This window comes from Sardina pilchardus, chromosome 4, assembly GCF_963854185.1.
Source record: "Sardina pilchardus chromosome 4, fSarPil1.1, whole genome shotgun sequence".
Taxonomy (NCBI): domain Eukaryota; kingdom Metazoa; phylum Chordata; class Actinopteri; order Clupeiformes; family Clupeidae; genus Sardina; species Sardina pilchardus.
The window spans coordinates 35,348,423-35,365,922 of record NC_084997.1 but is presented as its reverse complement, the minus strand read 5'-3'; the positions used below and the strand labels follow the sequence as shown (position 1 = coordinate 35,365,922).

Below are 17,500 nucleotides of genomic sequence, written 5' to 3'. Positions count from 1 at the left end.
TGCTATGATGGCCTTTTCCTTTATGATTTTGGACAACACAGGGTACTGCCCCAGTGTTCAAATTTTTAGAAAATAATATGGTAGCTTTAAGAGAGGAGAGGGGTTTAAAAAGAAGTGGTGCTCATTAAATACAGGAATTTTCAGCCTTTTTTTAGGACGCGTCTAACCACATTTGAAGAGCCATATCTCAGATACCTAGCTAGGAACATTTGGACCAAAAATCAGGAAAAACTGAGGACCATGGTGTCGGACCTGTTCCAACTGATATGGAATTGCCCTAACACAAAACTATATGCTCTTATTCTGTAACATTAATGTTTACATTGGAGATGTCATGTGAGGAACAAGACTGTGTTTAAATCTGTTCACAGAACTTTCATACAACACATTCCTTGTAGACAGACACAGTCAGTTAGACCCACACCCTGGTCTGTACTTGAATGACTAGCAGCAAATAGGAAAAGAGACTTCATTTGAGACTGGCCATTCAGGTTCCCCTAAAAAACAAACAGCTCCACCCACTTCCCTGGATAAGGAAGTTACCTGCAAGACGGAGTTAGCCTGCAGATTTGGTGAGATACTGATTATTGTTTGATCAGAGGTAATTATTACATTCAGAGTGAGATTTGAACTCATATAGTTAACAGACGTGTAAGAGGTGGATAATCTACACCAGGAAGTGGTACACACAGGGGTCATTAAGGTTAAACCACACTTGTTTTCTTCACCCTGTAAAAGTGAAAGTAAAAACCAACCAGACGAGTTAAGATTTTCACGGAAGAAAATGGCTTCAAAGCTTGAAGAGGAGTTTTGCTGTCCCGTGTGCTGTGACATCTACAAGGATCCCGTCATTTTGACCTGCGCTCACAGTGTGTGTAAAGCCTGTCTGCAGCAGTTCTGGGAGAGCAAAGGACACAGAGAATGTCCCTACTGCAGGAGGAAGTGCTCTAAACAAGGGTATCCTCCTAACCTGGCGTTAAGGAACCTGTGTGAGGTTTTCGTACAGGAGAAAAATCAGAGACCTTCAGCAGTGTCTAAGGTGCGTTGTAGTCTACACAGTGAGAAACTGAAGCTCTTCTGTGTGGATGATAACCAGCCTGTGTGTCTGGTGTGTCGAGACTCAAGGAAACACACCAACCACAAGTTCCAACCTTTAGATGAGGCAGCAGCTGACCTTAAGGTGAGTCATACTGTATGCTTGACTCTTGGCAATGATTTGTATTACAGTTTTTTCTCAGTCGCTTTGTTGCTTTTCTCACATCACTAACATTTGCACAGCAATTAGTGCATTTCTCAAAACAATTAGCGCAAACTGCAAAACCTAGTGGATGACCCGCAAAAGCATGTCGCTTGCTCAAAATGGATAGTCCATTCCTCAAAAGCAAATATTCATGTCAATGAAACTGCCAGTGCATAAAAATGAGAAGTCTTGACACCATCATATATGAACAAGATAGTCAAATGGCTTAAATATTTTTTTCATTATGAAAGTTTAATCTCTCAGCGTTTTCCAACACTACCTTAAAATGTGCAAGACAGCACTATACACTACTTGTACAACCATTTGAAAACTACAATAAGGTTAGACATTGTTGTAGTTGGGAGTAAGTGAGTACAAGACACTGAATACGTACGTTTCACATTTTTGATGCTCTTTAATTCCACAGCATTTTGACAGAGTTTGATAACTGCGGTAGTTATAATGACTCAAGCTATGAAATGAAGACCAGTTTTACTTTGAACGACTATTCAGCAAATGTTAATGTGATAAAACAGCAGAGAATTGTATGAAAGCAACTGATTCATGTCCAAAAGCATTTGCAATTTGTTCAGAGGAAGGATAAATTGCTATGATGTGCACAAATGACTAAATGTTGTGGAGGGTGAACTAATAGTTATGAGAATTTTCATTCTGATCTGAGAAAAGCACCAAAGCCACTACAGTAAGAACAGGTGCACAAACACACCTACAAAGTCAAAGTGCAAAGTCCTCTTCCTGATGTAATTGTAATGTTCATCACTCACCACTAGGTGGATTAAATTCAATTCAATTTAATATAGCTTTATTGGCATGAACGTTTCAGAAACATTATTGCCAAAGCTCAATGTACACATAAGAGGAAAATAAGGACACTTATAATGTTTGGAATACACATGGCAAATATAAATGCATCCATGCAAAATGAACAAAAAAATGTGAGTGTGTGTGTGTGTGTGTGTGTGTCCGTGTGTGTGTGTGTGTGTGTGTTTGTGTGTGTGTGTGTGTGTGTGTGTGCGTGCGTGCGTGCGTGCGTGCGTGTGTGTCTGTGTGTAGTGTGTGAGTCTTTACACTGTACTCTAATGCATAGTTACATGAATGTACTAATAGTCATGGAACAAACACACACACACACACACACACATTTTCACTCTCTCTCTCACACACACACACACACACACACACACACACACACACACACACACACACACATTGTTGTGTTTACCTCAGGAGCTGCTGAGCATTAAACTAGAGTCCTTACAGAAGAAGCTGAAGGTCTTTGAAGAAGCAAAACTCTCCTGTGATGAAACAGCTAAACATGTGAAGGTGAGGTCCTCCTGAATGTGTGTAGCAGCAGCTGCATGAGAGTGTTGTTGACCATCACTGACTGTGTTGAACTTATAAGTATCTACTCAACCACATACTGTACTGTACTGTATATCAGGAGTCATTCATTACATTAAATTACATTACATTACATTACATTCATGTTGTGCAAGGACTAAGACCTGGAGGGTATTCCAAGCATGTGGTTTAGTGATAAACCTGGGTAAGTTCAGTCATAGTGGTAAACCTCCTACAACAAGAGCCCAATGGCATTGTTTTGTTAGGCGAATGAAGCCATACAGCTCTTCTATTGGGAGGTTTACCACTTACTCTGAGCTAACTTACCCAGGTTTCACTAAACCACATACTTGGAATACCCCACAGCAGCATGGAGGTGGATACTGTATCAGGTTCTGCATGCAGTACACTGATGTAGAACTCTATTCCATGTGTGTGCACACTCAAATACACTCCAGGACAAACACAATGGAACTGCTCTCAGCCAATCAGCACGTTACTTTAGGAGCACAAAGGGCAGGGGCATACTTGATTGGCTGTGCAAATTTCCTTTAATTAGAATGACAGACTGCACCTTAATGGTGATTTATTATGTGTGTTATTCCAGACTCAGACCCAGCACACAGAGAAGCAGATCAAGGAGGAGTTTAAGAAGCTTCACCAGTTTCTACGAGATGAAGAGGCAGCCAGGACAGCTGCACTGAGGGAGGAAGAGGAGCAGAAGAGTCAGATGATGAAGGAGAAGATTGAAAAGATGAGCAGAGAGATCTCATCTCTTTCAGACACAATCAGAGCTATAGAAGAGCAGATGGGAGCTGATGATGTCACATTCCTGCAGGTAAGAGCAAAACTAACTTGATGTTCCTTCATTAATCATACGATATTACTGAGCAGATACATGCTGATGACATCACATTCTTGTGAGAAGATTTCTTCCTTTGATGATAAATATTATTTCAAATTGTCATGCAAGATTACTGATCATAGCTAACTGTGTGTTTGGGTAATTACTTGTCAAGGGTGTTCATGTACAGTGTTGGGAAGGTTACTTTAGAAATGTAATGTGTTACAGTTACAAGTTACCCTGTTTAAAATGTAATAGTAGTGTAACTATTTGAATTGCTTTTTCTGAGTAACGTAACTAATTACTTTTGATTACTTTTTGATTACTTTTCAGATTTTTTTATGATATATATAGTCCCCAAATCCATGCGAAGATTTCGGCCTTGGTCTACAGGCTGCCGAGCAGTTCTGTACAAGCGCACAAGGCAGCAAGGGCATTCAATACATGAATTAGCATCACATTTTTTGTGAGGATAATATAATGATAATCATAACACGTTTACAGGCAGGCATGTAGGCCTACGCTTATGGCGCTGTAGACGTGATAGAGCCTATCAGAAGGTCCCGTATCAAACTATGGCTGTGGAGGGAAACAATTCTTTTTACATACAATATTCTTTGCAAGGTTTTGCTGACAATATTGAGATGTAATTCAAATTGTAATTTTGAAAAATGTCAAAAGTACCTGTAATTGAATTACAACATTTTCTACAGTAACTGTAATATATTACTGTTACATTTATTTTGTAATTAAATTACGTAACTCAATTACATGTAATGCGTTACTCCCCAACACTGTTCATGTATGAAAGTATGGACCTAATCTGTTTCTTACTCTACAGACCTACAAGAGCACAGTGGAAAGGTGAGTGATCTGCCTCCTGTCTCTCTCTTCTCTGTGGTTCTGAACCCAAACCCACAGCAGCACTGACCCCTGAATGTTATTCCAGAGCCCAGTGCACACTGCAGGATCCAGAGAGGGTTTCAGGAGCTCTGATCAATGTGGCAAAGCACCTGGACAACCTGAAGGTCAAGGTCTGGAAGAAAATGATTGGTCAGTAACACCTTTATTGTATTCTGATTCTATTCTAGTATTTTACATCTAGTGTAGATTTCATTTCAGTGTGGAATTCTGAGTGTTCTGCACATGTTCATGTGTGTACCCACGATCTGATAGAACTGTAGTAGTTAACTCACACACATGAGGACATGAGCGACAGTGGGTTTGGGAATCAAAGTTGGCTCAATTGGCAGTCGGTACTCCAACACACTCCACAGTGATACCATAAAGATGAACATATTTGGTCTATTTTTTCTCTAGTCTGATATTATTATGACAGCCACGCAGCAAAGTGGTCATATACAGTGGGTACGGGTTGAGAATGCACCTTTTGCCGGGCCAATCCCAAAGAGATCCCGTAGGCTGTCGAGCCGTTTTTTTTCGAGGCTAAGGCAATGTACCCAAACAACCACCAGGTGGCAGAAAGTTTCAACCCGCCTTTCAACTGCATTTAATGATGAAGACCGCATATCCGTCAGTGGTCGACTCCTTTAATCTCATTCAATCATTAAAATGAAGGTGATGACTGGCGAAATAAATCAAACGACGTTTCAATAAACCATTGTTGAAATGAATGAAAATGGTTTTAGAAAATCGCCTATAGGCCTATCAGAAGGAAATAGCCTTCAATTCAACCTGAAAGACTCGATAGGCAACCTTAGATAAATTCATTAATTCATTGCGGTTACAAGACCACATTTCCGTGAATAGGCTATAGTTGTCAAGGCGAAGACGAAAGAGATACAAGATGGACATTAGGCTACATTTATATGCTAGGCCTACTTAGAAATGTTATTTATAGGCTATTTTAAAATGGAGGCATGCGTTCATTTTAACTGGGGACACTGGGTACATGTACCCAGAACTTTTTGTAATCACAGATTTTGTCCCCACCACTTTTGACAACTGAAAATAAAATGTATAGATTGAGCGCTATGAAATGTCAAGACAGGGTATATGCCCTATGCGGGACATTCTAAAATTTTAATTTAACGTGAAAAAGCTTAACATGACTTAAGGGCGGAAAACAACGATCAATCATCACCAAATTTCTCATGAGCATATATTGTCATGGACACTTAAACCTGTCAAAAAAACTAAACCGTAATCCAACGATTATAGTAGATATCTCACATTTCTTCATTGGCGCCTATGGCGAGAAAAAGGCTTAACGTGGTTTAATGTATCTAAATGTCCACCAAAGTTCTCTCTCATATTGTTCATCATAATCACTTTAAACTATAAATATATCAAACCCAAACTCAAATTATAATGGACGAATGCCGTTAAGCGTTTCTGCCCCATTAACGCCTATTGAAAAGAAAAAGCTTAACGTGGTTTAATGCACCTAAACAACGATCAGTGATCACCAAAATTCTCTCTCATATTACTTCTCATAAGCACATAAAACTCTCAAAAAATTGGGCCCAAACTCCAATAATTAAGAACGTTATCTGACATTAAGCATTGTATAGGCCTATAGCTTAACGTGGAATAAGGTTGGAAAACAACGACCAATGATCACCAAATTTCTCTCTCATATTACCTCTCATAAGCACAATAAACTCTCAAAATATCGAACCCGAACTCCAATAATTATGGACATTATCTGACATTACTTCACCGATTAGCATTACGCTTTGTATCTTTAGAAAACCAGTCATGTTTTTGAATGGTCATGCATCATTACCTCAGTTTGCCTCTCCATTGACCAGAGAGTGTTTTTCAAGCATGAGCCAAACCTGCATGTTATTATGTTGCCCCCCTGCGGTTGCAGTTTTAATTACAAATGCCGCACCTTCGGCATTCCTGATGTGCGGCAAAGAAAGGAGTATTCTCAACCCGTACCGTCTGTAGGTTTAGTCAGATTTTTTTTCTTTTTCTAATGAGCAAATTTCTGTCAAGGATTCCCGGAACTCTGAAAGACTGGGGTGCACGAAACTTGGTGGGCATGAAGCCCCACAAGGATAGCATGTCACCATTATTTTTCGTTTTGATCCGTCACCCCCCCGTCGGACTGGACCCCAATGTCTACCCATCCCATAACCACTCATTTAATGTACTGTATACCGCCACCTAGTAAATATTAGTCAATTAGTCAATGTTAAATAGCAAATATGAGGCCTTGTAATCGCAGGTATCTTTGGTTGACAGGTTCAAAACTACACAAAATGTGAAGAGTAGGATCATTATGAGACCCTCTGCATGTACAGTATGCCAAGTTTTGTGTAATGTGGTTCATGAGGGCCATACAATAAATTAATATATGTGTAGATTTACACACACTCACCCACTCACACTCACACACACACACACACACACACACACACACACACACACTCACTCACTCACTCACTCACTCACTCACTCACTCACTCACTCACTCACTCACTCTCACACACACAGACAGACAGACAGACAGACAGACCGACGCACGCACACATACACACACAAACACACACACACACACACACACAGACACACACACACATACTCAGGCATACGCACGCACACATACACACACAAACACACACACACACACACACACACACATACACACACAAACACACACACACAAACAGACAGACACACACACACATACTCAGGCATACACACATACTCAGGCATACGCACGCACACATACACACACAAACACACACACACACACACACACACATACACACACAAACACACACACACACACAGACAGACACACACACACATACTCAGGCATACGCACGCACACATACACACACAAACACACACACACACACACACACACACACACACACACACACACACACACACACACACACACACACACACATAAACACATACAAGCATGCATGCACACACAACCCCCCCACATTCAAGCACACACACATAAAAAAACCACACACCCCATTACCCCTCCTCCCACACACTCAAAAGTGAACATACACATGCACGGATACATAAAACACGTACACAAATGCAGACACACACACACACACATCCCATTGCTTCCACCACACACACTCATAAGTGAAAACTCACAGACAGAGAATCACACATGCACAAAAGCAAGCACACACATGCACACACTCATTTACATGCATAAAAGTTGCAGCAGGGGATGGAGTAGGAGATGGAAACAAATTGCCCAGTGTGATTTATTTTTTTCAGAGAGAATGTGCAGGATTGAGTGGCGGACATATTTTGTACTGCTTTGCGGTACATCTAAGTAATTTTATGTCTGATTTAGATTTCATTGCAGTGTGGAATTCTGAGTGTTCGGCACATGTTCATGTGTGTGTTCTTTAATCTGCAGCTCCTGTGACTCTGGATCCCAACACTGCACACCCAGATCTCATCCTGTCTGAGGATCTGACTAGTGTGAGAGTAGTTAAAAATAACCCACAGAGGTTTGATCAATATTATTGTGTCCTGGGCTCTGAGGGCTTTAACTCAGGGACTCACTGCTGGGATGTGGAGGTTGGAGAGAACACATGGTGGCATGTGGGTGTGATGACAGAGTCTCTCCAGAGGAAGGGAAATTTTACCTCCATGAGTGGATGGTGGACTGTGTTGTATAAAGATGGTAAATATAGAGCACGTGCTCCACCACAGCCCTCCACTCTCCTCACAGTGCAGCAGAAACTCCAGAGGATCAGAGTGCAGCTGGACTGGGACAGAGGAGAGCTGTCATTCTCTGACCCTGATAAAAACACACACCTACACACTCACACACACACCTTCACTGAGAGAGTGTTTCCATACTTTAACACTGGTGTCTCTCCTCTGAGGATCCTACCGGTGAGTCCTCAGTAAGATCAGAGCAGCACTGATGGAGCTGATGGTGTCTCTGGCTGGACTCTCATGAGGCCATGGGTCAGATTTGAACCCTGAATGTGACACACACCTGAATGTGGTACAGATGCATTTGCTCCTCCCCCCAGACTGTGTCACTTCAGAACAGAGTAATGCTCTGCCCTGATTGGATGCTGAAGGTAAAAGAGGGCGGGGCAGAACAAGATTGGAGCCGTAGTTTGGCTCACGTAACTTTATCATTAATGTAAATGTAAAGTTATTAAATTGATTGATTACTTAAGCCACTTATTTCAAAATGTGTGCCCACAGACACAGTGTGTGTAGTCTGGTGACCCGGTGTGATATTGACACAAACAATAAAATGTCTACAGGACTGACTGATAACCACTTTGAATTTCATCTTTTTTTGAACGATGCAGTTTGATGACAATTTGCAGATGACTATGAGCTAACAAGCCACAACCAGCAGCTGAATTCCAGCACTGAATAATCAGCCAGAGGAAACATTCATGAAGATAGGGTGCCACCTAGTGGCATCACCAAGAACTGCAGAAGATTTGAAAGACAGATACAGTAGATGATAAAACAAACATCTATATTTTTAATGAGCTACTGTATATTGTCATAATGGAAGCTACAGGATTGTTCAGCTACTTATAGTCTACATGCTTGTTTTGTCCTTGTGCCTGGATATTTATTTGTTTGACATGTGCTTTCAGCAGTCATCTTGTAAACTGTGCAGTGGTGTTACCGCTCCTGTGTGCTCTTGCTCTCTCATGTGTTGTGTAACGTGCTGTATTTCATTGTGCAATTGCCACTTTATTCCAAGACCAACATGTCTGCAACATGTCTGCAATTCTTAATGATGAGCTTGTCTACACTATAGTCCACATAAGAGACATAGCAGTCCCCATGAGAGTCTGTTCACTTTGGAAAGAGTCTCCTTCTCCACTATAGTCCCCATAAGAGACATAATAGTTCCCATAAGAGTCTGTTCACTGTGGAAAGAGTCTCCTTCTCCAAGACCACATGGTGTACTACAGACGTAACGGACGTACTACAGACCACATAACATGATTTTTCTAACACACAAAACTGTATGCTCTTATTCTGTAACATTAATGTTTACATTGGAGGTGTCATGTGAGGAACAAGACTGTTTAAATCCATTACAAAAATATATAGCAAGTAACAATAGTTATCCAAACAGGAGGAGGTTGTTTTTCAAGAATGAGGATAGGCCAGGTATAAATAGCAGCTTAAATATTATACACAAACATCCATCTAGAAATTGTGATATTTGTGGAGTGAGAGAGGATGTAGACCATGTTGTTTTAAAATGCTAATTCCACACACAAAGAGAAAAGCTGAAGAGAGACGTGAATCTGGCAAAGACAGTCTTTACCCAGGACACTATTTGGTGGGCCCAGGTCAGAAAATATCACCAGTGTTTTAATCATATTTATCCAAGACAGACAATAAGATGATTTTAATGTTGTTTTGTGTTGTTTTCCTTTTTTATGTATTCTGTTTCTCTGAAATAACATCAATTTGATTTCACCCCAATCCAATAGATGGAGGTAATGCACTTAGATTGTAAACTGCAGTAAAACCTTACAGAAAAAGAAGAAGAAGATTTCAGACTGGCCAATCAGGTTCCCTTTAAAAAAACAAACAGCCCAACCCACTTCCCTGGATAAGGAAGCTACCTGTGAGACGGAGTTAGCCTGCAGATTGGGTGGTATAGTGATTTTTGTTTGATCAGAGGTAATTTCAGAGTGAGATGTAAACTCTTATAGTTAACAGACGTGTAAGAGGTGGATAACCTACACCAGGAAGTGATACACACAGGGGTAATTTAGGCTAAACCACATTTTTTTTCTTTACCTGTGAAAGTGAAAGTAAAAACTAACTGGACGAGTTAAGATTTCCACCGAAGAAAATGGCTTCTAAACTTGAAGAGGAGCTTTGCTGTCCCGTGTGCTGTGACATCTACAAGGATCCCGTCATTTTGACCTGCGCTCACAGCATCTGTAAAGCCTGTCTGCAGCAGTTCTGGGAGAACAAAGGACACAGAGAATGTCCCTACTGCAGGAGGAAGTGCTCTAAAGGCAACTATCAACCTAACATGGCGTTAAGGAACCTGTGTGAGGTTTTCTTACAGGAGAGAAGTCAGAGAGCTTCAGCAGGGTCTGAGGTGCTCTGCAGTCTACACAGTGAGAAACTCAAGCTCTTCTGTCTGGAGGATAAACAGCCTGTGTGTGTGGTGTGTCAAGCTTCAAAGAAACACACCAATCACAAGTTCCAACCTGTAGATGAAGCAGTGTTGGACTTGAAGGTCAGGAACATTCTTGACTCTTTGAAATAATGTGTATTACAGTAAAGAGAGGAACAGGTGCAAAACACCTACAAAGTCGAAGTGCAAAGTCCTCCTCTTGGAGTAATAGTAATGTTCATCACTCACCACCAGGTGGAGTCTTTACACTGTAGTCTGTTGCATAGTTACACAATGGATGTAACACACACTCTCTCTCTCTTTTCTCTCTCTCTCTCTCTCTCTCTCTCTCTCTCTCTCTCTCTGTTTGTGTTTACCTCAGGAGCTGCTGAGGATTAAACTAGAGTCCTTACAGAAGAAGCTGAAGGTCTTTGAAGAAGCAAAACTCTCCTGTGATGAAACCGAACATGTGAAGGTGAGGTCCTCCTGAATGTGTATAGCAGCATGAGAGTGTTGTTGACCATCACTGACTGATGATGACCTTTAGTGAACTGATATAGAGTGATATGAATGGAGGGGTAACAGTTGGCAGGAACAAGAGGTCTGTTAACAGCAGATTAAATTGGGCTGTGCAGAGCAGTGGAAGATCAGAGTATTATCAAGAGTATTATCAAAACCACTTCTTCTTTTCTATAAAATTCATTACATTTAATATTTATTTTCTATAAGTAACACTACTGCTTTGTAAAAAGGACAAATAAGAAGTCCTTAATTATCACAGCCATAGACATTGTCAATAAATTTTGTTCATTCATGTTGTGCCAGGACCAAGACTATCAGCAGGGAGGTGGATACCGTATCTGGGTTTGCATGCTGTATACTGTTATAGAACTATGTGTGCACTCAAATACACTCCAGGACAAATAAAATGGAACTGCTCTCAGCCAATCAGCACGTTAGTAAAGAAGCACAGAGTGTAGGGACAGATTTGATTGTCTTTCTAATTAAAGGAAATTTGCCCAGCCAGACTGCACCTTTATGATGGTTTATTATGTCTGTTATTCCAGACTCAAGCCCAGCACACAGAGAAGCAGATCAAGGAGGAGTTTGAGAGGCTTCACCAGTTTCTACGAGATGAAGAGGCAGCCAGGATAGCTGCACTGAGGGAGGAAGAGGAGCAGAAGAGTCAGATGATGAAGAAGAAGATTGAGAAGATGAGCAGAGAGATCTCATCTCTTTCAGACTCAATCAGAGCCATAGAAGAGCAGATGGGAGCTGATGATGTCACATTCCTGCAGGTAAAAACAAATCTAACTTTGATGGCAGATGTTCTTTCATAATAGTATGTAAACATTATTATTGATCATAGCTAATTGTACCTTATTACTTGACATTGGTGTCATGTATGAATCTACAGTATGGACCTAATCTATTTGTTTCTCTCCAGAACTACAGGAGCACAGTGGAAAGGTGAGTGATCTGCCTCCTGTCTCTCTCTCTTCTCTGTGGTTCTGAACCCAAGCCCACAGCAGCACTGACTCCTGAATGTTATTCCAGAGCCCAGTGCACACTGCAGGATCCAGAGAGGGTTTCAGGAGCTCTGATCAATGTGGAGAAACACCTGGACAACCTGAAGGTCAAGGTCTGGAAGAAAATGATTGGTCAGTAACACCTTTATTCTATTCTGATTCTATTCTAGTATTTCACTGTACATCTAGTTTAGATTTCATTTCAGTGTGGAATTCTGAGTGCCCACGATCTGATAGAACTGTAGTAGTAAACTCACACACAGGACTGAAGGAGAGTTTAGATTTCATTTCAGTGTGGAATTCTGAGTGCCCACGATCTGATAGAACTGTAGTAGTAAACTCACACACATTAGGACTGAAGGAGAGTTTAGATTTCATTTCAGTGTGGAATTCTGCACATGTTCATGTGTGTGCCCACGATCTGATAGAACTAGTAAACTCACACACATTAGGACTGAAGGAGACATACAGCCACATAGGCCCAATCCCAATGTCAGCCCTAAAGACTAGGACTAAGGACTCACAGACTTAATTGATTTCAGGTGCTAAGTGAGTGAGTGTGTGAGGCCACATGGGCTCAGATAGGTATTTTGGGATTGGGACAGCACTTCACAAGATCACATGTACCTTGGCGATGTTTACTAACAAAGACGTTGCTAACATTTGCACCATGCACGTGTGTGTCGTGCGTGTCGTGCGTGCTGTTGTTTACCTTCATTTCCTGATTTTTCTATGATCTCCGCGGTAAACATCACAACACTTTGAACTGTGGGTAATTCCCTTAGGTTACTGTAAGTCTGCACCGGTGCAAACTCACGGAAAGGGCTCGGTGAGTGTGTACTCAAACCCTCACGCCCGTTGTAATTCGACATTGGGACAGCCCTAAGCCCTTACGAATTTCGCGAGAACGCGCACCAAAGTCTGTGAGTCCGTGAGTCCAGACATTGGGATTGGGCCATACATACACATTCGGGCTTTAGCAAACATTTCTATCCAAAGCAACTCAGACTTGCGACAGTGGGTTTGGGAATCAAAGTCGGCTCAATTGACAGTCGGTACTCTGACACACTCCTCAGTGATACCATAAAGATTAATATATTTGGTCTATTCTTACTCTAGTCTGATATTATTATGACCGCTGCGCAGCGAAGCATATAGGTTTAGGCATATATATATTTTTTTTTTCTAATGAGCAAATTTCCATCAAGTATTCCTGGGACACTGAAAGACCATGAAGCCCCACAAGGATAGCATGTCCCCATTATTTTTCCATTTTGATCCGTCACCCCCCCGCCGGACTGGACCCCCCCCCCCCCCCCTAAAGGAGGGTAGGGCGGACCCAGTTTTTTTTTTTTTTTGAAAGATTATTTTTTGGGCTTTTTATGCCTTTATTTGGACAGGACAGTAGAGAGAATGACAGGAAGTGAGTGGGAGAGAGTCGGGGTGGGATCTGGAAAGGACCACGGGGCGGGAATCGAACCAGGGTCGCCAGTGTACGGTGCAGGTGCCCCAGCCAGTTGCGCCACTGCCGGGGCCTGGGTGGACCCAGTTTTTGATGAATATCTCAAGAACCGTAGGGCCTGGGAGGAGCACCTCTTTTTGTATGTTGGTTTTAAGGGGTCATGTCATTGCATCCCGTTACCACTCATTTCATGTATAGCACCACCTTGTTAAACATGAAAAAGCAAAAATTAGGTAGAATTAGGTATTTCTGACCTGACAAAACAGCACAAAATTGGAAGTGTAGGATCATTATGACACAATAAATTAATTTATGTGTACATTTAGTGATTGTACACCAACTGGCCTGTAGATGGCCAGACACAGTTTTCTGTGAATATCTCTAGAACCATAGGGCATAGGGGTAATGTCAACCCATCCCATCTACGGTGGCCCTGAAGTGCAAAACACAACAACAAATAGAAATCACAATCGCAAATCAAAAAACACTACAGCAAATTCAAAACCGCAACCGCAAAATAAGAACACAACCGCAAATAAAAAATCACAACGGCAAATCAGAAATCACAACGGAAAATAAGAAAACTGGAAAGGAAATGTGTCTTCTCAAAATGTCTCTTTTGATTGGCTACATTAATATTGTTTCCCCTTACATAGTGGTAAAGGCTTGGCAGCAACATTATATTGATAAAACAGTTTCAAGTCCCCATTTAGGTAGCCTGGTCATACCAAACCCTGGTGAAGGGAAATGAAAATTGCTACCATGTAGGCCACATGGCCATAATCACTCTGCTACAGCCAACAAGGCAAGAACGAGTGACTGACTGAATAAGAAGAACGAGAGCTGTGACCTGTGGGCGGCCTGCCTGCCGCAAGCTAGAAAGCTACAAACAGAGGCAGCAAGCTACGAACGAGATGAATGATGCACGTTAGCTTGGCTGAAACTTTTTTTCATTAGTCTCATGTTTTGACATACACGTGGCCACTGTCGATTAAAAGTGCACATAATCATGAAGTTGCAGCTATTTGTATGGTTTTGAACTTTACCATGGCCATGTACAATTCACCACTAGATCTACAAGTTTCTGCCACTCGCAAAGTACATTTGTGTTCTTTTATGGAAATGGTTGCTATGCAGCAGTAGGTCAGTGAAAACCAAAGATTCTAGGACATTCCCTTTCCGGTTTTCTGATTTGCCGTTGTGATTTCTGATTTGCCGTTGTGATTTTATAATTTGCAGTTGTGGGTTTTTTTTGTTTTTTTTCCCCGTTGTGTTTTTATATTTGCGGTTGTGATTTTTTGATTTGCAGTTGTGATTTCTATTTGTTGTTGTGTTTTGCACTTCAGGGCCACCGTGCATAACCACTCATTTAATGTATACCGCCACCTAGTCAATATTAGTAAAACATTTGTCAATATTAAATAGCAAAAATTAGGCATTGTAATCGCAGGTATCTTTGGTTGACAGGTTCAAAACTGCACAACATTTGAAGAGTAGGATCATTATGACACCCTCTGCATGTATGCCAAGTTTTGTGTAAATTGGTTCATGAGGGCCATACAATAAATTATGTGTTTACACCCACCCACACACACACACACACACACACACACACACACACACACACAAAGACACACACATACATATTCAGGCATACACACACACACACACACACACACACACACACACACACACGCACACACACGCACACACGCACACACACACACACACACACACACACACACACACATAAACACATACATGCACGCATGCACACACAACCCCCCACACACAAGCACACACACATAAAAAAATACACACCCCATTACCCCTCCTCCCACACACTCAAAAGTGAACATACACATGCACAGACACATAAAACACGCACACAAATGCAGGCAAGCAGACACACACACACACACACACACACACACACACATCCCATTGCTCCCACCACACACACTCATAAGCGAAAACTCACAGACAGAGAAGCACACATACACAAAAGCAAGCACACACATGCACACACTAATTTACATTTAAAAGTTGCAGCAGGGAATGGAGTAGGAGATGGAAACAAATTGCCGAGTGTGATTTATTTTTTGCAGAGAGAATGTGGAGGATTGAGTGGCGGCCATATTTTGTACCGCTTTGCGGTACATCTAATTTTATGTCTGATTTAGATTTAATTTCAGTGTGGAACTCTGAGTGTTCTGCATATGTTCATGTGTGTGTTTATTCTCTGCAGCTCCTGTGACTCTGGATCCCAACACTGCACACCCAAAACTCGTCCTGTCTGAGGATCTGACCAGCGTGAGATATGTTGAAGATAACCCACAGAGGTTTGATAAGTATTCCAGTGTGCTGGGCTCCGAGGGCTTTAACTCAGGGACTCACTGCTGGGATGTGGAGGTTGGAGAGAGCACACGGTGGGTTGTGGGTGTGATAACAGAGTCTCTGCAGAGGAGGGGAGACTACGCCTCAATGCGTGGACGGTGGATTGTGAGGTATAAAGATGGTAAATATTGGGCACATGTTCCACCTCATGCCCCCACCCGCCTCAGAGTGCAGCAGAAACCCCAGAGGATCAGAGTGCAGCTGGACTGGGACAGAGGAAAGCTGTCATTCTCTGACCCTGATAATAACACACACATACACACTCTCACACACACTTTAACTGAGAGAGTGTTTCCATACTTTAACACCTCCTGTAGTCTCTCTCCTCTGAGGATCCTACCAGTGAGTCCTCAGTAAGATCAGAACAGCACTGATGGAGCTGATGGTGTCTCTGACTGGACTCTCATAAGGCCAGTAGGTGTGATTTCTGGATGGGTTCTGAAAAGAGATGTACAGTATTGACTCATTAATACGCAAAGTATACTACACTATAAAACCATGGTTCAAGGCATCCAGTGTCCTCAAATAATTTGAGTTCAGTTAACTTCCTGGGTTTTACAGTGTAATAATGGCCGTGGGTCAGATTTGAACCCTGAATGTGGTACAGATGCAATTGCTCCTCCCCCCCAGACTGTGTCACTTCAGAACAGAGGAATGCTCTGCCCTGATTGGATGCTGAGGGTAAAAGAGGGTGGGGCAGAGCAAGATTGGAGCTGCAGTTTGGCTCACGTAACTTTATCTTTAATGTAAATGTAAAGTTATTAAATTGATTGATTACTTAAGCCACTTATTTCCAAATGTGTGCCCACAGACACAGTGTGTGTAGTCTGGTGACCCGGTGTGATATTGACACAAACAATAAAATGTCTACAGGACTGACTGATAACCACTTTGAATTTCACCTTTTTCGAACAATGCAGTTTGATGACAATTTACAGATGATTATTAGCTAACAAGCAACACTCAGCAGCTGAATTCCAGCACTGAATAATCAGCCAGAGGAAACATTCATGAAGATAGGGTGCCACCTAGTGGCATCACCAAGAACTGCAGAAGGTCTGAAAGACAGATACAGTAGATGATAAAAAAAAATCATCTACAGTACATTTTTAATGAGCTACTGTATATTGTCATAATGGAAGCTACAGGATTGTTCAGCTACTTATAGTCTACATGCTTGTTTTGTCCTTGTGCCTGGATATTTATTTGTTTGACATGTGCTTTCAGCAAAGTCATCTTGTAAACTGTGCAGTGGTGTTACCACTCCTGTGTGCTCTTGCTCTCTCATGTGTTGTGTAACGTGCTGTATTTCATTGTGCAATTGCCACTTTATTCCAAGACCAACATGTCTGCAACATGTCTGCAATTCTTAATGATGAGCTTGTCTACACTATAGTCCCCATAAGAGACATAGCAGTCCCCATGAGAGTCTGTTCACTTTGGAAAGAGTCTCCTTCTCCACTATAGTCCCCATAAGAGACATAACAGTCCCCATAAGAGTCTGTGCACTGTGGAAAGAGTCTCCTTCTCCAAGACCACATGGTGTACTACAGACGTAACGGACGTACTACAGACCACACAA

The 17,500-nt window shown here is 41.7% G+C and overlaps 2 protein-coding genes across 2 annotated transcripts; both read left to right on the top strand.

Annotated features, from left to right (window-relative positions):
- Positions 1–540: 540 nt before the first annotated feature.
- On the top strand, positions 541–8,678 carry LOC134079151 (zinc-binding protein A33-like). Its single transcript, XM_062535333.1, has 6 exons — positions 541–1,180; positions 2,489–2,584; positions 3,210–3,440; positions 4,288–4,310; positions 4,396–4,499; positions 7,816–8,678. Exons 1-6 carry the CDS (start codon positions 785–787, stop codon positions 8,313–8,315), a joined length of 1,350 nt encoding a protein of 449 aa, XP_062391317.1. The 5' UTR covers positions 541–784; the 3' UTR covers positions 8,316–8,678.
- An 846-nt stretch (positions 8,679–9,524) lies between these two features.
- Positions 9,525–16,275, top strand: LOC134079150 (E3 ubiquitin-protein ligase TRIM39-like). Its single transcript, XM_062535332.1, has 7 exons — positions 9,525–10,082; positions 10,212–10,653; positions 10,913–11,005; positions 11,598–11,828; positions 11,978–12,000; positions 12,088–12,191; positions 15,770–16,275. Exons 2-7 carry the CDS (start codon positions 10,258–10,260, stop codon positions 16,273–16,275), a joined length of 1,353 nt encoding a protein of 450 aa, XP_062391316.1. The 5' UTR covers positions 9,525–10,082; positions 10,212–10,257.
- Positions 16,276–17,500: the final 1,225 nt, after the last annotated feature.